The following is a 21,903-nucleotide window of genomic DNA, read 5'->3' on the forward strand; positions in this document are numbered from 1 at the left end:
GGGGAGAAAAATTAAAATCACCTCATTGACAGTGTAACGATAACAGTTTTCCTTCATAGAAATTAAAGTAAAAATCTTAACAGTAAGTTTCCAGGGGTCAGTTGTGCTTTTAGAAAAATGCCTAACAAGTTCTCAAGTCTTTGTTTTCAGGATAAATCTTTCCATTCTGAAGCGTTTAGTTTTATGGTTTTGAAGTGGAGTATGGATAAGAGAGTCCATTTAATGAAAGTCTGAGTTGACTCATCTTTTTTTCTCTCCTTCTCCTCCAGCTCTTCCTCTTTGTTGTCTGGAACTTTGAGCTCTACATGATACCACTGGTTTTGTTGTTACTATTGACATGGAACTACTTCTTGATAATATCAGGGAAAGATAACAGGCAACGTGATACAGTAAGTTTCTACTTTCTTTTTTTTTTTTTTTTTAATTTTTTTTTCAACGTTTTTTATTTATTTTTGGGACAGAGAGAGACAGAGCATGAACGGGGGAGGGGCAGAGAGAGAGGGAGACACAGAATCGGAAACAGGCTCCAGGCTCCGAGCCATCAGCCCAGAGCCTGACGCGGGGCTCGAACTCACGGACCGCGAGATCGTGACCTGGCTGAAGTCGGACGCTTAACCGATTGCGCCACCCAGGCGCCCCTCTACTTTCTTATTCGTATGTGTTTTTGTTCTTATTCCGAGTCGCTCTGAAAAGGCCAACATCGATTCATTTTTACAAACTAGAAATTCTGTTTATAAATACTCAAGTTTGGATGAGAGTTTTAATCAGTTCAAAACTAACAATTCTTTGGTCCTAAATAAATAATTTAGGTCCTAATTTAGGTCCTAAATAAATAATTCTTTGGTCCTAAATAAAAAGTATCACCTATTTCTAACATGACTTGTCTTGGTAGGAACTAAAATCAAGAGCTCACCAAAGAATGAGCTATGATTTTTAATTATAAATGGATTATTTCAAACGAGTATTTCTTTTGCTCTCCTTATTTGTTTTTATGTCTTAATCTCGAATTTAGACATAATGTCATGAAATTATTTATGATCAGACCAAATGAATGTATTTTATTTAAGACATTTCTCTGTAGTCTGTCATTGGAAGGAAGGAATGATTGATGGTTGTTGGCCTGGAAAAGTGCATAAAGTACCTTAATTCAATGAACATTCACTGAACAACAGCAAATATCTTTCTTTGTGTCAGGGTTGTATTAGAATTACCAGCTGGAGGATAAAGAGCTTTCTTTTAACCCAGGAAAAATTATACTGAACCCACCTGCCCTCTCTGGCATTTTTGAAAGTTTTTAGAGTCTGTGAGACAGCCTTCTCTCTCAAAAAGAGTTCTAGACTGAGAAGCAAAAGCTAGCCCCACATTATTATCATATCTGTTGTTCTGCCAACTTTCATTCCCCTTAGATTATCTCAGTCACTATACCCTTAGCGAACATACAACTTCAAAAAGCTTTCCTATATGTAAATGAATGGAGGGAGGTGTCTTCTCCAAATAGGACATTTGCGATCTGATAACTTTATAGATAGTTACTGAGAAGACTTTAAAGGTTTTTCAAATGTGGGAATCTATTTGGTAGCTGTTTGTCTTCATCAGATTACATAGATTTTTTTTTTCGGCCATTAAGAATCTACATTTGATTTCCAGTCAGGAGTTGCTGCCATCTACCATGTCCATAAGGGTACAGGAACCAAAGTTGTTTGATCATCAGTTGAGTAACATTATGTCATACTTTATTATAATAGCATCATCACGGTTGCAAAAACATACCTGTGACCTAAAACAATTTCCCTTTTAAACAATGCAAGCAAAACACACTTTAAATGGTAACACAGGGAGAACCAATTTCTTCAGGATAATTTTCTTTATCATCAAAGTAAAAGAAACATCCTGATGCACAGCCATCTACTACATGGCAAAGTTGCCAACAAAACACCATGTTTATTTTCCCGTTTAATTTGTGTATATTTCTGTTTCTCTCACATGACTGTATGTTTGAGGGAGAGGACTCTTTGTTCATCTTTGTACTTGCCACTTTCTCTGGCAAGTGTTTTGCAAGCTTGAAGTGTTGAAAACATTTTTTGTAAGGTTTAGCAAACCAAACATGAGATTGTTAACAGAGATTTTAATGGTTAGGCAGTATTAACAGATGAGAAGTTATTATTAGCAAGGATTTTATGGATATATATATATTTAAATTTCACACTGAGAGACAAGCCCCAAATGCCATAAGCATTGGTGTCATGGGGACTAATAGGTGCTTTTATCAATTAATCCAGGATGTTTTCTTTAAGAAATGAGACTCACTCAGACAATTGCTTTTTTGTTGCGTTTATTTCGGGGAGATTGTCGAGAGAGAAGAATATCTATTTTTCATTCAGTTGCCTTGAGACAAATTTGCAAATAAGATTATTTGCAAATAGGAAAAAGTGGTAATTTAGTTCCAGCTTCTTAATCCTATGAGAGGGCTTATCTTCAATATTTAGTCATTGGTTTGAGTATTCTTAGTGAAAAATTCTGTAACTGTAGAGTTTGCTTGTCATCTCCTCCAGAATACACCTGCCTTGTCTGGAAAGGTCCACTTTTACAGGGGAAATAGTAGCCTATCACGTATCCTCTTGGGTTTACAATTCTCTAGGAATTTTTATGACTACTGAAGTTACTACTATGTAAATTTCTCTACTGCCCTTTTCCCCCCAAAATATAATTCCAATATTGTATTTACCAAATCTTTTATTTTAGGCATATCTCTAAGGGAGTTCCCCTTTAGCCACAAACAACATTTTATTCCTTCAAGTTTCATGAAATGCCAGCTACACTCCATAACTCTCAGTAACTGCTTTTTATTTGCCCACACTATCCACATATTCTTGTGTTCCTAGATGCCAGAGCAGCAATCACAACATTTCATTCAGTTTTTTACTCAGCGGCTCCGTTGAGATTTTATGTAATTTTTAAATCCAATCTGTCTAATTATGTGTCTTCTGTCATACCTAACTGTGCATTTGTACTAGTTGCTCCTTTTGAAAACAAACCTGGATTACACCTTGCTGCTTACAGTTTATGCACGTATGCACGCATACACACACACACACACACACACACACACACACACACACTTCTGTACATATACATATACGTTCATACACACATACATACACATATATGTAAATCAAGGGAAAGTGTAGGGGCTGCCATGCTCTGCCTGACTAACTCTACCGCATAGTGCATAGCACTGGAGGAAGGTATTTTGCCCTGAGTCCTTATTAACCACACCACTGTGTGATTCTAGAAACCTTTCTGTTTTGAGAGAGAGACAGACAGAGACAGAGACAGAGACAGAGACAGAGACAGAGACAGAGAGAGGAGGAGGAAGGAGGGTGGGTGGGCTGGCAAATTTTTTGTCATTAAAAAAAAAAAACATCATTTGTACATTCAGCTGAGAAAATTCAATCAGGATAAAAATTATAAAAGAAAAACAAATCAAACTGACCTTGAGCTTTGTATGCAAGAGAAAAACCGAAGTATCATTTCCATGATATAAGAAGTTGAAAAAAAAAAAAAAAAGAAAAGAAATACTATGAGAGATGAAAAGTGCATCAATGGGTAAAAATTCTGTCTTCACCATATGGGTTGATAGTTGAGATTAATACCAAAATGGGAAAGGATTTCTTTGTGTGTTTATTGTTTATTAAGGAGACCATTTCCTTTCTTGGATGCTTAAAATTGTAGAAGCTAAAACCCCCTATCTTTTCTCTACCGTGGTGCCTGTTCTAGTTTAATGAGAAAAATGAGATGTAATCCTTGCCGAGTAAGTTTTGCTGCATTTAATGAGCTGAACCCTTTGAGAACAGGGTAAGGAAACAGCCGTTCCTGAGGCTAATGCTGTAGGCTCAGAGGTGCATATGAGAAAGAGGCGTGGTTAGAAGTGGTATTTCACCTCTGCTGGTTCCCAATTGGACTTGTTAAAAATAAGCAGTCCTACATCTGAGTCTACCTACACTCAGACCATGACATTAAAATTTCTGGCATGAGAATTGTTAGGCTTTTCCAGAAAAAAAAAAAACAAAACCTGTTGAATAAATACATGCTTCATTCAGATATGTCTCGGCAATGAAGGGGATATAGAGACAGGAATGTCATACTTGTCTTGGTTTGAGCTGTCACTCCAAACCCTGAGGAAAAGTCCCTCCTGCAGTGCCCATTAGGCTTGTCCCAACTACCCACATTATAGTTACTGTAGACCGAAATTTTTAAGTTAAAGAGTAGATACCAGGAAGTTGCCTTTACTTGGCGCTTAAACACTACTGCATGCTCATTACGCCCTGGGCACCATGTTAGGCACATTCTTTCCTCATGTCCTTCATCTCACCCCCAGGAGAGAAAAGCTGATTATATCTGCCTAGCCAGTGGGTTGGGTCATCCTAAGTGCCAACTGGTCTCTTCCTCTGTGGTAAGCAAGGGAACATTCTCATGTGGAATAAGCATGGCCATAAGAGCCTTTCCTTGAGAGAAGGGAATCAAGTCTCAGAGAAGGAAAGACCTGGGTTGGTCGAGCAAATCAGTGGTCTCTTGCACCTCGTGGGGCATAGGTTTCATTATTAGTACTTTACATACAGAGAAACCAACCAGCTTACCCAAAGGGACACAGAACAGGCATACAGTTGGAAAGTAGCAGAATGGGTATTAGAGTCTGTCAATCTGTCTGAAGTTTTTACCTCTAACCACCAGTCAAGTGCATTACTCTTGAGACTGTATTTTGATACATCTCATGTCTCCCTGGATCCCTTTAGAGCAAGTTTCTCCCTTGAGCTTTAAAAAAGCCAGTAGCAGGGCACCTGAGTGGCTCAGTTGATTGAGCGTCCAACTCTTGATTTCGGCTCAGGTCATGATCTCACAGTTCATGAGTTCGAGCCCTGCATTGGACTCTGTGCTGATAGCACAGAGCCTGCTTGGGATTCTCTCTCTTTTCTTCTCTCTTTGCCTCCCCCCTGCTCATGGTCTCTCTCTCTCTCTCTCTCTCTCTCTCTCTCAAATTAATAAACATTAAAAAAACAGTAGAAAAGGCAGCAGTATGAATTCCACCTTCAAGCATGCAGATTGATGGAAAACCCTCATTTTCCCCACTTCGCCTCCATATCCTCCTTCTCTTCAGGGAAATGGAACAGTTATTTATTAAGCAACTTCTATGTATCAGGTATCCTGCTAAGCCTTTTTATACACACTATCTCTTTTAATTCTTTATAATAACTTTATCAAGTAAATTACTCTAAATGGTTTTATCATCATTTTACAAATAAGGAAATTCAAACTCTAAGAAGATAAATAATGAACTCCATAGAGTAAGTGAGATAGGAACTTAGAGTGTACCCTGTTCTAAAGTCCCAGGCTATTTCCATGGTGTATTCTTGGGCATGCCCTTCCCAAGGGCTTACTTTCTAAGTGTCCAGAGCCTTATATGGAATCAAGTATCCCCCCGAATCCTTCTTATGAGGTTCCCCGTGACCTCTCAAAAATTGGTGTTGGTCCCTGTTTGATCCCAGGTGACCCCACTGATTTCAAAATTGTTCATGACCTGTAGGACCACCTTCAATCCACCCAGGTGAACATGGATGGGAAGAGTAAACCAGAGATGAGAATTAGTGATTAAAAGACTTTTAATGTTCTTGATATACAAAAATTCTTCAAGAGGTGTTTTTTAATTACACTTTAAAAGAACATTCATTTGTACTGTCATGATACTCCTCCCACATAGCAATCTCAGTTGCCTAATCAATGGAGGCATTAAAAGACTAAAGAGTAGGGTAAATCAATGAAATCATTCTCTGATTCATGATGTGACTGTGACACAAATTGAGCCAAATTCTGCCTTGCTAAAATACTTTAGTAAATGCTGAAATGTTTTGTTAGCTTCCTTAAATGGCAAAGCCCTCAATTCTGCTTTTCCCCTTTAGAATCATACTATTATTTCTTGTTGGATCTGTTCCCATTAAACCCAGAGCACTTATTTATAGAAATAAAGCTGATGGAGAGAGAATTGTCTTTGTTGCTAGAAATGCCGGTGGTTGGACGACTTCGGATGGTCCACCAAATACAAGCCAGCAAAGAAACATTTGCTTATTTGACCTGAATTCCTGTAAACCAAATACATTTGTCCTTTTCTCAGCCAGCTGCAAAGAAGTCCATGGTGTAATATTTGAATAAGTAGAGTATTGAACAAGTGAAATATTCCTAACAGAATCTAAAGAGGCTGGCCAAAGCGGGCTGAGAAGAGAGGACTCCATAAGCAAAGCACTTTGAATGTACAGTTAGATCTTCTCTGCTTCAGTACTTTATCATTCACGGAAAGTAGCATAGACCACAAGCCTCCTCTGTTTGCATCTCAGTACCAAAAAAGACCACATACTTGCTCTTAACAGAAGCAGCACTGAGTCATACAGCCTGTAAACACATCTAAAAATGGATGATCAGTTTTTTCTTCTTCCTGCTTATTTCAACAGCAATTTTCTCAATTTTTTCAGAAGGTCACCAGCTTGCAAAAATCTGAGAAGGACCATGAAAAGAACCAGACCTTTAGTTTCCCAACACAGTCACTAACATTAAAAAAAAAAAAAAAAGTAGAAACCAACAGCCAATCAGATGTCAGTAGAAAAGTTTATCCCCTATGACTGCCCTCAAAGCTGTTCATCAACTGCTTAGCTGTGCCAGATAATCAGTCACTGGACAGATTGGTGTCCCCAGACACCAGTGATCATCAATGATCGTCACCTCATCAGGCTCTGAACACTGACCAATAGATTTCTACAATTTTTCCACACTGCTCAAATGCCCCCCACCTCACCACCAAGCTCTTATCCCCTCAGTCTCAGTAGATGACAAGGCCTGTACCCCGCAGATTTCTCTCAAACTCTAGCCCCTAAAGCTCTCTGAATTCACCCCCAATTTAAGGTTGCCAGATTTAGCCAGTAGATATACAGATGCCCAGTTAAATTGAAATTTGAGATAAACAGAGATATTTATCCTAAAATAGTGATCATTATTTATCTGAAATTCTGATGTAACTAGATGTTCTGTGTTTATCTGGCAGCTTTATCCCAACTACACCTTGAATTCTTACCTCAAGACCTTTAGGAAGATGAGCCCTTCTGAAACAAACTTCTGATTTTCGGGCCGCTTTGGTCTTTCTCCAACATCTTCAAGCATGTTGTGGAAGATCCCCTCACAGGCAGGCCCCATTCAACCATACCTTCAGTTCTGTCTCCCCCGAATTCCAGCAGAATTGTTTGTTTGTATGTTTTTTTTGTTTGTTTGTTTGTTTCCAAATGCAGAATGTTTATTGAACAAAGGGTGAGGGTACTGGGTGGAAGAGGGAGTTACAAACATGAACCAGGCAGTGCCCCTGCGCTTTTGTCATCTCTTTTACCCACAAAACAATGTTTCACCACTTGGGAGCACAGGAAACCAAGGTTTTGCTGCTTGCAAAGGCTCCCACGTTGAGGCTGGACCAGAACACGGTTCTAACTGGCTCCCAGACCGGGAGTCTGTTGTTCTCTCCTTGCATTCCACGGGCGCCCATTCAGCAGGCCCCCAGAGGGCAGCAACTTGGTCCCTGTAGCATAGTAAGAAGCAGGGAGAAGGAAGGAATGATGCCTTTCTCATCATGTAGATGGGTACCTGGGTTACCCAGGGGAAGCAGGTAACCTCTGCAAAGCCGGTAAATTTGTGTGAGACAAACATGGTGGCCCAGGGAGGAGCAGAGCAGGCCAGGTCTCGAACTTTGTGGAAGCACATGTGCTGCGCCAGGCTCAAGTTGTCCTGGAAGCCACACATGCTTCTGGGGGACGTGCGTGTAGCCAGCCACCCCTGGCACAGTTTGTGGTTTGATTACATGACAGGTGGCTGGAGCTCTTGAAGTGCTTGCCAAAGGAGCCACATGTGAAGGGCTTGAGGTCCAAGTGTGCTACATGGTGGCGCTGCAGCCACTGAAGCCGGGTCTCCCCAGCGCCTTATTCTGGGTCTGCCTCAGAGGCTCCTCCTCGAGCTGCACCAGGAACTTGGAGGGACCTTCTTGGAGTTGACCAGCAGGCAGCAGCTTGTCGAGGCCTTGTGCCCCAGGGGACAGGGAGGGGGTAGGTGGAGAAGGCAGGGGAGGAGAGGAAGGGGGGTGGGGAGGAGGAGGAGAAGGAGCAGCAGCATACTGTTCCTGTTGCTGCTTCCCACCTTGGGGAAAAAGGAAGCTTTGAGGGGTGGTGGATGCAGGAGACCAGGACTGAGCATGGCCAGGATAGCAGCTGCATTGGAAGCAGTGATGTCTGGAGCAGAGTGTATTTGTGGTTTCCCAAATAGTGATACATTCTCTCTATGCGTTCTACTCTTTCCTTAAAAATAATATATTCATGGCATTGGCATGTCATTTACAAAAATTGGATCATCTTACATGCACAGTTAGTACACCTACTTTTACATTTACTTTTTAAATATTTATTTTGAGAGAGAGGGAGAGAGAAAGAGAGAGTGAATGCATACAAACAAGGGAGGGGCAGACAGAGAGGAGGAAGAGAATCCTAAGCAGACTTGGCGTTTTCAACACAGAGCCCAAAGAAGGGCTCGAACCCATGAAGCCATGAGACCATGACCCAAGATCATGACCCCAGCCAAAATCAAGTTGGACGCTTAATGGACTGAACCACCCAGGTGCCCCAGTACATCTACTTTTTATATCAGCAGCATATCCAGAGGATCCTTTAAATCAGTGGAAAACCCCATGATTATTACTAGCTACATAATTTTCACCATATGAATAATTTTTTCTTAAACACTCCTTTTAGAAGTATTTCAAATATTTCTTCCATCTCAATTAATGCTGTAAATAAAATTCTAACCAAATCTTTGGTCAGGTCTCTGGTAATGCCCTTTAGGACTATCATCATAGGAGAATTTCTGGGTCAAAGTCTGTGTACATTTTAAGTATTTTGGTAGTTAATACTATTTTGCCACCCAGTAAGATTTTAATATTTCATGTATATGTTCCTGGGTAATCACCTCACATCTTTATCATTTTCTCTACAAAATCATCCCTGACTTTCTCACTCTCTCCCCCTACCACCAGCGTGCCTCTACCAAGTCATACCAAGAAGATAAGTGAACTGACCCCTCTGAGATCCCATACCTGTCTCACTATATTGTAATAGTCACCTCACTGTGGGTCTTTATCACCAGGTCGAAATTATTCTCATTGTATCTCACATTTTTGTATTTACGCCCAGGACAGAACAAGATGTCTCAGACACAGAAGTGTAGCAGTTGCTCAAAAAATATTTGATGAATGTATAAATATTTTAGTCTAATCTTTCTTTCCGGGTCAAAAATTGTCTAATATTCTTTATTTTTAAAAATTTAATGTTTATTCACTTAAAAAAATTTTAGCATTTATATATTTTTGAGAAACAGAGAAAGCATGAATGGGGGACGAGCAGAGAGAGAGGGAGACACAGAATCTGAAGTAGGCTCCAGGCTCTGAGCTGTGGGCACAGAACCTAACGCCAGGCTTGAACCCATGAACTGTGAGATAATGACCTGAGTTGAAGTTGGACGCTTAACCAACTGAGCCATCAAAGCACCCCTTTTAATGTTGATTTATCGTTGAGAGAGAGAGAGACAGACAGACAGAATACAAGCAGGAGAGGGACAGAGAGAGAGGGAGACACAAAATCTGAAACAGGCTCCAGGCTCTGAGCTGTCAACACAGTACCCAACGCCAGGCTCAAACCCACAAACCGTGAGATGATGACCTCAGCCGAAGTCAGACGCTCAACTGACTGAGCCACCTAGGCACCCCAAAAATTGTCTAATTTTTATGCAGGACTATTTCCATTCAACAAAAGTTTATTAAACATCTACAGGCGTGCCACTAGCTGTTGTTCAAAGATGATTAAGAGAGGGTCCCTTCCCAGGACAGTTTGTGGTCTAATGAGGGAAACAAACAACTAAGTCAAGTACATGAATATAATAGATGCAATAATAGGGGTGTGTATATGATTTGCAGGGTGTGCAACCAAAAGGGGTTTAGATCACCCCAGATGTATGTGCATGTGCTGCATATGTAAAGAAAAGGGGTCTGTTCATCTGTGACCACAGTTCTTATTCCACCCTTCAGTCTGTCCCTTTCACTAACTCCATGTTTGCCTTTAATACTTCTTCAGTATATTGGCTGTCTTTCTACTCTATTCTCAGACTGTAGCAAAACTTCAAATTGGAAAGATAAAATTATAGAACAGTAGAAGATGAGTGTTACCTGTACGTGACATCTCAGTTCATACAGAGAAAGATGTAAAGGAAAACATTTCTATTTTTAAAAGTCAATTTACTAAAGATTCTCCTCACTGGAAGGCATACTTGTTGGTTTGGATCTGTTAAGACTCAGAAGAAAGGTAGGATTAAAGTTAGTGATAGCTGCCATAGAGGATGCTTGTAGTTACTCTCGTATCTTGCCTGAATCCTTCCCACCTTGTTCAGATTCTCCAAAGACGCATGTGAGAGATAAAGAGGGGAGCTTCATTCTTCTAGAGGATTCTTCCCTGAAAGCTAGCTCCTGTTCCACCAAATGAATTGTCTTGGCAACCTTGAAATAAACCTGAGTATCTTGCCCCCATAAATAATGGATTTTCACTTACTTGGGCCCCAAATCACCTCTGGTGTCTCAGAAACTCCTTGAAAAGCCAACTTTCTAAACTCCCTTCAAAGCCTCCCTTAGATCCAAAGAACTCATTACCTAGGTGGTTCTCCAAAGTGTCCAGCCCAGGCGTTTACCTGTATGTCAACCAAATGTTTTTATTACCTTTGTTCTTCCAAAAGGTCTTCCCCACAATTTTGTCATTTCTCTAATTGAAGAGAGAGCTGAAGGAAAGAAGAAAAAATGGATACTCACAGTTTGGGTCTCAGTTCCCAGGGTGGATATGTTATTCTCCCTCTCCCTCTTTTTAATGGTAGCCTGTTTGTTCTTTGTGAATGATTTTGCCATCTCCTTGTAGCTAGCCAAAACTCCTTGGAACATTATGGTGAGGGAGGTAGGATATACAGTCAACAGAAGCACTTTGTAGTGTAGCTGACTCATGACCCCTTCACTAGTTTGCATTGCTAGTCCTGATCATTATACCCTTTGTAGTGGGTGGTGTTGTCACAGGGTTTCCTGTGATATTTGTGGAGATTTATTGCCCTGGTTCGGAAAGGTGACAAGAAAGTGCAAGACTTCAATTAACAAACTAAAAGTAGAAACCAAATGGTATGTCTTTATCTGCTTGTGGAAAATGTTGGTAAATCAGAATTATTAGAGGGGTCCAATAATTCTGAGCGTTTTATATTCATAATTTTTTTAGTGTTATATGATACACATTTATCAAGGGCATGCAGACTTAAAGCCTTTCCACCATCTTGTACATAGAACTATAATGGTACATGTAGGTAACCAAACTAAAATATCCCTTCAAGGGCATTTTCCGTCATCTGTTACTGAATTTATTTCATCATGCGAGAAAAAATAACTATCATACCATGCCATTTGTTTTTTTAAATAACCAAATATTTTGGTAGCATGCTTAAATGGAAGAAAGTCAGTTCATCTAAACGAATTTCCAACTGAGCGACACTCCCACAGGCAGCATCAAAAACATCTTAAAAATGAGTGTTGCCACTACTCGTTTCCAGGTAGTTGAGGTTAAAAGACCAAATTTTGAAATTAGGAAGACCTGGATTTAGCTCAAGACCTTCCCCCTTGTTGGCTGTACAAATTTACTCATTCCCATGAGCTTCAGCTTCCTCATCAGCAAGAGGGATAATACCCACCTTGTTGAGGTCTTGTGAGGATTGAAAAGACAACCTACTGTCTTATACTGAGGACACAATAAATGACAACTAGCCACCTGACCATGTGGAAAACAGGACAAACCAGGGTGGCTATAATGAGGGTTTAAACATTGTATGTCACTTCTTCTCTTGAAGAGTTCCCTTGTAAATGCTCTTGAAGAGGATGGTTTTCTATGACCATCAGTATTGGTTTTAGGCTTATAGACAAAGACAGCACTGTCACAGAAAGACTTCCTGTGTCTATAACCCCCCTGCTATGTGTATGGAAGTCCCACAAATATAAAAACTGTACTTTGTATCAGAAAAAAAAAAAAGCAGATGAAGAAATTCGACCCATCCTCTACAGGTGAAAGCTTCTTCGTAACTGATTTTACAGAAATACCATAAATAAATGCTGTTTTCCAGATCATATCAATAGATATTTGAAAGAAACATTTTTCTTGTTTATTGTAATACAAACCTCCACCATGCACAATGCATAAAGACCAGGGCCAGCAGTGCTGTGAGCAAGGAACAGGGCATTTTTCTGAAACCATCTTTGAGTCCAAAAGCACAATACACCTTCCTAACAGCCTCTCTCTGGATGTCGACTAAGAGAAGGAGGAAGGTAAACCCACACTAGCGTACCAGGCCTGGGCACAGGGACTAATTTTAATAAATCAGAATAGAACATGAAAATGTCAACTTAATCAAGCATTTAAATTTTATTAATCAAGCCTAATTTTTATGAGTGCAAATAATCACTGAAGCTGGACAAATTTGTTCTCGATTGCATCAGAAACATAATTTTAATATTTAATGGACTGATGAATTTAAATGGAGAATTATCTTTATGAAACATGCTCTTCATAATTTGCCATTAAATGAGAAATAAAAAAAATCAACATAAATCTTACATAAAGGTTATTTAACTAAATGTTGGTACTATAAATATTATAAATGCATTATGCACTAATTTAGCAATCATACAGTACACTACATAAAGCAGACATGATAAGTGGACCAGGCAAGCTTTTCCTAGAATATAGAGCTCTTGTGTTATATTGTGGGAAGCTCATGATAAAACGGTTACGGAGGTTTTATGTGAGGTTTCGTGAACATTCTTTTCATTCAGGCTTTTATGCTACAATTCGCCATTCACCACAGACATTCTTTCCAGTTCAAATGTAGGTCTAAACCCACATGGGCTTTCTTTTGTGAGGTGATTATTCTTTACAAAAAGAGATAAAAAATATTTTTATCATTATTATTTATAGAAAAAGGATATAAAGAAAAAAACTAAAGTTTTCTGACTATGATTTTTTGACATTCAAAACGCAGTCTCTTTTCAAAGTTAGATTCTTCTCACATAATGTTCTCAGGCTTCAAAATATTCTAGGCACAAGAAGAACAAAAGAAAAAGAAAATCAAATTAGTGTCGGAATATTTTTCTCCACACATGTCCACCTATTCCCCTCACCCCTCCATTACCCCCAACAGACTGCTTAAAATAGGGAGTAGCGGTGAATTTCTGTAAAAAGTGAGTCAAACCTAATAGAGCAGTAAGGTCCAAAAGTTTGCGAACATTAATCTCCAAGGTAAATGATTGTTGTCGTTGTTTTCAAATTCTGTTGTTCGCAAAGTGTAGCATTTTCCTGTTTTCCATGTGCTAAACCTTACATTTACCTGAAGAGGGACTTCTTGACTATTGCAGCTTTAATGCTCCCCAACATGTCTGCAGGGGTTAGAACAATGCACGTTTCTGAGAAGAATGTAGATGTGGTAAGTCTAACAGAGGTCACACGGCTCCCTCCTCTTGCTTGGCAGAAAATGTTTTAAATGGATAATGTGGACTCTTGATGAGATACTTAAAATAAAAATTCCTACGGTGGTTTTAGAGTTTGAAACATTTAAAATTGTACCCCCTCCCTTCCTTTTTTTTAAAACAAATTTGTGCTTCTGGAATGGAAATCTGGTTTTATAGAGAGAGGCTCGAGTGCATAATTTTCTTTTTTACTTGAGATCTGTTTACTTTGAATTCACAGAGAAATTTGCCTTTGAAAATACTAAATTTTATAAAATAGATTAGCGCTACATCTAGTGATCTTTTAATTTCACTTCGCAAAGCATATTAAACAATTCAATTTGGGGGGCTTTTTATATACTTCTTTTCTAACCTGACAAAAAAAAATAGTTTCAAAAAAGCATTGTTATTTAAAAAGCGCACTGTTGGTTAAGAGTTGACCTATTTTTCCCTGCTCAGTCAAATTAATATGCACCATCCTAAAGACACCAAGCTTAGAATTTTTCCTGCCAGCAAAAACACAATACATTGTGAAGCCTTTAGATGGAGACATAGTTCAAATAAACACTAGAATTCCTTTCACAGTGCTTTGTGTAAGTCTAAGAATGAACATTTAAGAATACTCAGAAGGAAATACGAAAAGAAATTCATTTAAGATGCTTATACTGATTATAGAATTTATATTATATTTAGTCTTTCATAATGGAAGAGGGTTCCTGCATATTAAGCTGACACTTAATAAAATAAAAGGTTACATATTCTTGACCAGTAAAGTAAATTTACTGCCCTTGCACCTTACAGCAAAGCGTATTATACTGCAAATAAGAATGTTGTTGTTGATGATGCAGAGTACAGGCTATATGTAATCAGTGGCATGCATCAAAAGTCATCTGATAGCCACATTAAAGCCACATTTCCTATTAAGAATCAGACTAAATTACAACATGGCACTTCCCAGAATGAGCCAAGGAAATGCATTCTGCAAGAAGAAATAATTGTATTTGAGTGTCTCTGTGAAAATCAGGAAGTCTTTTAGCAGTAAGTAATCGTGCTTTTCTTTTTAGTCTGCCTTCTTTTGTATTGCAATATATTCAACCTCACTGGCAAGCCTATCACACTAATTATTATTACATCTAGTGGTTCAGTTATCTTGATGACTACTGTGGCTGAAATTCTCCAAGGTCAAATCTTTAATAGCGTGAATCAAACTAAGCAGCCATCATACATCCAGTTACTTTTGAGATATACTAGATGAAACAGTGTATCCCAGACCTGTTTACGACTCTTCTTATTCTTGCAAACGTGGAGTAAATTACATGTGCAGCTTAATTGCGCCATTCATTTTGCAAAAGTTCCTTCTCAAAAATTTCGTGAGAAGCAGATGTGCTGTTGTGAAAATGACAGCCCAAGCACACCTATAATGATCTCATTGACCACAGAAGTCTTTAGCTTGACCCCTGGTACTTTTCAGTGATCTGAAATAATCTGACTGGTTATAGGCATCTTCTCAATCCATAGACTTTCTATAATTTCACATATTTACACATGTAATAAATTCATTGGCACACAAATGCATGCTCTGCTTGGTTTATGCACACACAAAATGGTATAAATGAACTCCAGACCATGTTGAAGAATACCATTCTCTCCAAATTCCTCTATATCTCTAGGGTGGAAATAGGCATTTAGTTTGTAATGTGTCCAAATATAAGCATCTGTACACATTTGGATGTTCTATGAATATGAAATTAAATATGAAACTTCTTTCTTTTGTGACAATTTTCTTTCTTTAATTTTTTAACATGCAGTTGCACATCTGGACAGCAGTGATTTCTTCTTTAATTTAAATGTGTTGCTTTTTTATAGACCGTGTTTGAGTAAAGCAATTTGAATTGTGCAACTATTCATTCTGAACATAGCAAAACATCTATTTAATTCAAAGATTATTCCCAAGGAAAAAAGTAAACAGATGAAAGAACCCAGTTTGTGTCAGCTTTGGCTTTTGAGAGTTTCTGGCCTTGTGGTACTCAATCCTTATCTTACAAGAGTGACATAGCCAGGATCCTTTTGGTTCCTTTTTCTTTAAAGAGTTATAAATAAGTGGAAGATTTCATTCCTGGGAAAATCATAATACAGAGTATTTCCAGAATTATTGATGGGCGTTTTAATCCCCTTTGGTCAGTTTTGTCTTAAAACATGCTCCCTAAACTGGCATTAAAAAGCAGTAATTGGGATTCACTGCTCCATGATGACTTTAACAATGAAGTTTACCTGAGTCCACTTTTTGTCATCCCTTCGCCACCTCAGTCATCCTTTTCCACATCCCTTGGTCCCTTCCCTTATATATCATTGTCTGGTGCAGTAACATTAAACATGTCATGTTTTTATTCAGATTACCAGCACCATTATTAACATTTTCAGCCAAATAAAATTTTTATTTCCTTGCAAATCATAAAGCATTTAAGTTGTGTTGAATTATAATTAAAAGTCATAATCTGAAAAGAGCTCCTATGCAACTATATAACATATAGATTCTACAGATGCAATCTTGCTCCATTTGAAAATGGATTTTTAAAAAGTGTAGCCACATATTATGTTTTATATGTTAATGACAAGTGTTCAGCAAGTGTGGAATATGAAGGAAGAAATATTAGGCTTTTAAAAACAACATTATCTGCTTATTCTTCGGCTGTAATGTAGCTGGCATGCTGCATTTGGGGCTGTCTACGTGTGTTTTTAAAAATGTCATCTTTATTAGTATTACGTTCAAGGAATAGTACCAGGGAATCAGTTTCTTTCAAGACCTTCCTCCAGCGTGTGGCATATAAGTCTGTGACGAGCGACATTACAGAAGGTCATGTCACTTTTAACTGCTTGCATTACATCTTTCTGATTTCCCTAGTGCCCTTCCTTTGTTTGATTAATACTACTTGCTTTCAAGCAAGGTATCAGAAAGCATAATTTGGAAAGAGAATTCTAGAGCGGGTCTGAGATATCCCCCTTGAAGAAAAGGGAAAGGGGGGGGGGTGGGGAACTTGGTAAAAATGTATCTTTTTTTAACACATGTGGTTTTTTTTCTCAAGGAAATCCTGCATATGTGTTGTTATTAAATTATTGTTGACAAATGTTTAGGCAACTGGACTTAATATACTTGCAAACAAAACTATGTAGTCCTTATGGGGTTTTATTTGAAGAGGAAGGAGCTGGAGTTTGAGACGAAGCCTCCTTTATTTTGTTTTCCTTTTTTAAGTGTTCAACTCCAGCACACTCTTTCAAAATGGTAGGTGTTGTGTGAGTTCTCTGGGAAAGGTTGCGGTTTTGTGCAGTCATTAAATGCACTTCAGTAATATATACAGTTTGTTTTGAAAAGCTCGGTCTGCAGTTTCAGTATTCATTGCATTTGGCCAGGGCTCACGTCTCCAAGCACAGCCCCACTTCTGAAACACTTTTGCCTTCATAGCCTTCCATTTTATTGGACCGTTAACACCTGAAAATTAGCAAAAGCATTATCATTTTTAATTGGGAATACTTATGCAAGCCTCTACCTGTGTCCCATTGTGTGTTTCTTAGTGTCTGTGAAACATGAATCGAAATTTTGTATGTCATTAAGAAGACTGAATATTTTGCCCAGGAAAAAAATACATAATTTAATTTTTAAAAATTACTGTTTAAAATATTCTTGATGCTATTTTTCTTTTCACTAATAGCTAACATTTCTGAACACTTACTTCGATTCAGAAAGTGTGCTAAGTACTTTAAACACATTATTTCATTGGATCCTTAATCAACACTGTGGGATAGGTGCTATTATCTCCATTTTCGAAGCCACCTTAACTTCACCTGAGCAAAATGTAATAGTGGGATAATTCTGAAGCAGCTTAAAGGCATCCATAGGAAAGCATCAGTATTATAAATCCTCATTTGTAGATGTTTATGATGTAACATTAAAAAGGCACTGGAGGAGGGGAAAAGCCCTCACTAGAGCGCTAAAACACAACACAAAGGCCTCTCACTAACACAACACTTTTCTGCCAAATGTAAAAGCAAATGGTTGTATTGGGTGGTTCTGGCTGCACATTTGTAGAGCAATTGTGCGTAGCCAATTACCCACTTGTGCAGGGTAAGAACAGTTTGGGTTTTGCAAATGAAGAGCCTGATTCTGAAGACCTCTTTGAGTTGTACTTGAACATAAGATCCACAGCTGATTTGGAAATTGTGTAAATTAAGCTATTGGCTTGTTTGTTTCAATAATACTTGGAAGTTTTGAAAATTAACTTGAAGGTAGTACAAATCTCCAAACATTAAAGGGTAAATACTTATGGTTTCTGTGTCCAGGCAAATATTTGAAGGCATTTTGAATATTTGCTTTTATTAATCTGTATCACTGATTAGGTGTAGGTCTTTCCAGACAAGTTAGTTTACTTCTGTGAGCTAGTTCAGTTCTTTTACATAAAAGCCTATTGAAAGACATAAAGAATATGGGCACCTGGGTAGCTTAGTCGATTAAGCGGCCAACTCTTGATTTCAGCTCAGATCATGATCTCAAGGTTCCTGAGATCAAGCCCCACGTCAGGCTTTGCACTGACAACACAGAGCCTGTTTCGGATTCTCCCTCTCTCCTTCTCTGTCCCTCTCCACCTCTCTCTGTCTCTCTGTTCTCTCTCCCTCTCTTACAATAAGTAAATCAATAAAAACTACAAAAGAAAACAAAAAAAAGAAATATTAAGAATTGTTGATGCAATCATTTATTCATTCTATCAACAAATATTTCTTGAACATTAGTATGACCCTTGCAATCTGTTAGGCACAATCTGACACCATTTTTCTTTCCTAGCATCTGCAGTATAATCATACATACTAAAGAGAGGCATATAATACATTTTTAATAATAACTAGTGAAAACACTGAGTTTATGCAAAGGAATAAAAGTATACTGTACTATTCATTTCTTTTGATAAATGACTTTGTGTGGGTAATTTAAGGAAAACATGACTTAACCACACCACATCATTCTGTTTTATACTTTCAAATGTATACAACTTTTACTGAAAAATAAAAATGGATAATAATGACCAACCTAAAAAATTACTTAATCTAAATCAAAACTTTTAAACTCGTTTTATTAGAGATACAAAATTGTAGTTATTTTAATAAAACTTATGAAAGTTAGGTGACTTCATCCCCTGCCCCAATAATTGAGCAAGGGGTGAGAACTGCCTCTATGCTATCCCACTGTCTGGATTTGAGTTCTATTTCAGCTACTTGCTGTGTTAGGTGAATTCTTTGGAAGAATGCAATGTAGTGAAATACTGTCGCTATTTCTCCTATTTAAACCTCCATCAAAACTAGCCCAATTTGGAATTGCCTAGCTTATAGCACCTTGATTATACATTGTTACTATTACTGTCTATATACTTCTGAATACTTCAAAATTTCAGGAAATTAAAAGTCAACATGGAAGATTAGCTTATAGGCTCCATTTAAATTCTATTGGATTATAAACCTCTTGAAGGCTGACATGAGTATAGATGAAATTTCTGTGTTTTTCATCTTTATATTCCTGCATTACCTAGCACTGTGTTTCTTGGACAAGGAGCTTTATAATAAATGCTCATGGAGTTGGTGAGTATAGTTAGAAGTAATGTTAAGAGTCCTTTCTTGGTGAGGTTTAATTGCTTTATATGTCTTCAAAATAAGTGTAAATTCTCACCAGATATTGGAAACAGTACTTTGTACTATTATGGTTCTTTTGAAATGCTGAATGTCCAAATGAAAGACCACAAAATTCTACCATATAATAGAAGATTTAAAGCAGGCCATTAAATTAGGAACAATCTCAGAACACCTGGGTGGCTCAGTTGGTTGAGTGTCTAACTCTTGACTTCAGCTCAGGTCATGATCCTAGGGTCGCGAGATCAAGCCCTGCATCATGCTCTATGCTGAGCGTAGAGCCTGCATGGGACACATTCTCTATCCCCTTCTGCCCCTTTCACCTGCTTGGGCTCTCTCACTCTCTCTCTCTCTCTCTCTCTCTCTCTAAAATTAAAAAAGAAAAAAAAAATTAAATTAGGAACAAGCTCACAAGCTGTCAGATGCTTTAGGTTCTCTATTGGTTTATGAGAAATGGAAGTTTGTGTTTGGGCTATTATTTTAAATAAGTTAATGCTTTTAGAATATTTGAGAACAATTATTAGATCACTGAAAGTCCTGACATGTTATCTCAGTTTGTGTAGCTCTTTGCATAATACAGTCTTAGCTATTGAAGTTTTCACTCATAACATATTCCTGTCTGTATCATAAGCCACATGAAAGAAGCACTAGCTGTCTCCTCTATCTTTTAAAGTTGTGAGCTCTGGGAGAAAGATTTAAAAATATTTAATAACCATGATTCTATCAAGTTTATTCAGAAATCGAGATACAGACTGGATAAAAAAGAAAAGCACCACAAGAATGAGAAATTATATGAAATGGCATAAATGCAATCAGAAGTTAGCACTTACCTGAATGCCAACCCTCCCCAAAGTTTTTTAAAATTTTTGGTTTCCATGGAGAGAGAGAGAGAGAGAGAGAGAGAGAGAGAGAGAGTAGTGTGTGTAGGTACATAAAACCATAATAAAACACCTGACAGAGTGAAATCCCATTTGTAATACCACAGTTACACATTAATCAAGGAAAGGTCAAATTATTTGACAAATCCAAAATGAAGATTGCATTAAGCTGAAGTAAGGAAACTAGGAGTCATAAAAAATACATTCATTAAAAAAAATCTACCTATAGGGTTATATATACATATCCTATACATATCCCATACGTTTGATTATTGAATACATTTCTAATTTTCTTTCATTGTCCATTCTCATAATGTAATCCTTGTGTAAAATCAGAGAATTAAAATTAGAGTTTCTGGTAACCCACAAAATCAAAACTACAGAGAGATAGTCAAAAGTTGACATTTATACATAAGAATTAAAATGTGAGCTTTGATGACCCCAAAACCACAAACAACAGAAGAAAAAATAAACAAATGAGACTACCTCAAACTCAAAAGCTCTGCACAGTGGAACAAATGATTTAACACAATAAAAAGACCACCTACAGAGTGGGAGAAAACTTTTGCAAACAATATATCAGATAAGGGATTAATATCCAAAATATCTGAAGAACTCAGTCAACTCCCTAAACAACAACAACAACAACAACAAGCAAACGATCCAATTTAAAACTAGGCAGAAGAGGGACACCCAGGGTGGCTCAGTTGGTTAAGCGTCCAAATTCAACTCAGGTCATGATCTCATAGTTGGTGAGTTCGAGCCCCTCTACTGGCTCTGTGCTGACAGCTCAGAGCCTATGGCCTGCTTCAGATGCTGATCCTGTGTCTCCCTCTCTCTCTCTGCCCCTCCCCTGCTTGTGCTTTCTCTCACTTTCTCTCTCTCTCTCAATACTAAATCAATATTTAATGAATGAATGAATGAATGAATGAATGAATAAAAATAGGCAGAAGAACTAAATAGACACCTTTCCAAAGAGAACATCAAAATGACCAACAGACAGATGAAAAGATGCTTAACATCACTACTGTCAAGGAAATGCAAACCTAAACCACAATGCAATACCATCTCTATATCAAAGTCTCAATGAGTTAATGAACGTCTCTTAGAATGGCTGTCATCAGGAAGAGACGATAGGTCCTCTTGAGGATGTGGCGAATATAGAACTTTATACACTATTGGTAGGAATGTAAATTGGTTACAACACTATGGAAAACAATGTGGAAGTTCCTCAAAAAAATAAAAATAGATCTGCCATATGGTCCAACAATTATGCTTCTAAATATATACCCAAAGGAAATGAACACAGGATATGGAAAAATTATCTGTGCTAACATGTTTACTGCAGCATGATTCCCTATATGTTGCCAATATAGGGAAACAACCCAAATGCCCATCGACAGGTGAATGCGTGAAAAAGATGTGGCATGTATACGCAGAGGAATGTTACTCAGTTATAAGACAAGAAGATAGCCTCCCTTTTGTGAGAACATGGCTGGACCTTGAGCACATTATAACCAAGATAAGTCAGAGGAAGAGTGGTACTATATGATAGCATTTATACATGGAATCTAAAAAAGTCAAACATATACAAAAAGATAGTAAAATGGTGGTTACCAGGGAATGGGTGGCAGGGATAGCAGTGATGGTGTTTAAGGGCACAAGCTTATGACAGGTATTAAGTAGGCCATCAAGATCTGATGCACAGTA

The 21,903-nt window shown here is 38.0% G+C and overlaps 1 protein-coding gene across 26 annotated transcripts in view; it reads left to right on the forward strand.

Annotated features, from left to right (window-relative positions):
* Positions 1 to 21,903, forward strand: part of MCTP1 (multiple C2 and transmembrane domain containing 1) — a 534,016-nt gene that overhangs the window by 437,744 nt on the left and 74,369 nt on the right. For 20 of the 26 annotated variants that reach the window (XR_013556012.2, XM_078447963.2, XM_078447964.2 and 17 more), the window contains one exon: positions 270 to 389. The exons of the other annotated variants lie outside the window; for them this stretch is intronic. Coding sequence is in view for 19 of the 20 variants with exons in the window: in XM_078447963.2 (XP_078304089.1) it covers positions 270 to 389 (120 nt within the window). In the remaining variant the exon portion in view is untranslated. The remainder of the gene's footprint in view (positions 1 to 269; positions 390 to 21,903) is intronic. 26 annotated transcript variants of the gene reach the window in all.

Source organism: Panthera onca, chromosome A1, assembly GCF_046562875.1.
Source record: "Panthera onca isolate mPanOnc1 chromosome A1, mPanOnc1 haplotype 2, whole genome shotgun sequence".
In the NCBI taxonomy this organism is placed as follows: domain Eukaryota; kingdom Metazoa; phylum Chordata; class Mammalia; order Carnivora; family Felidae; genus Panthera; species Panthera onca.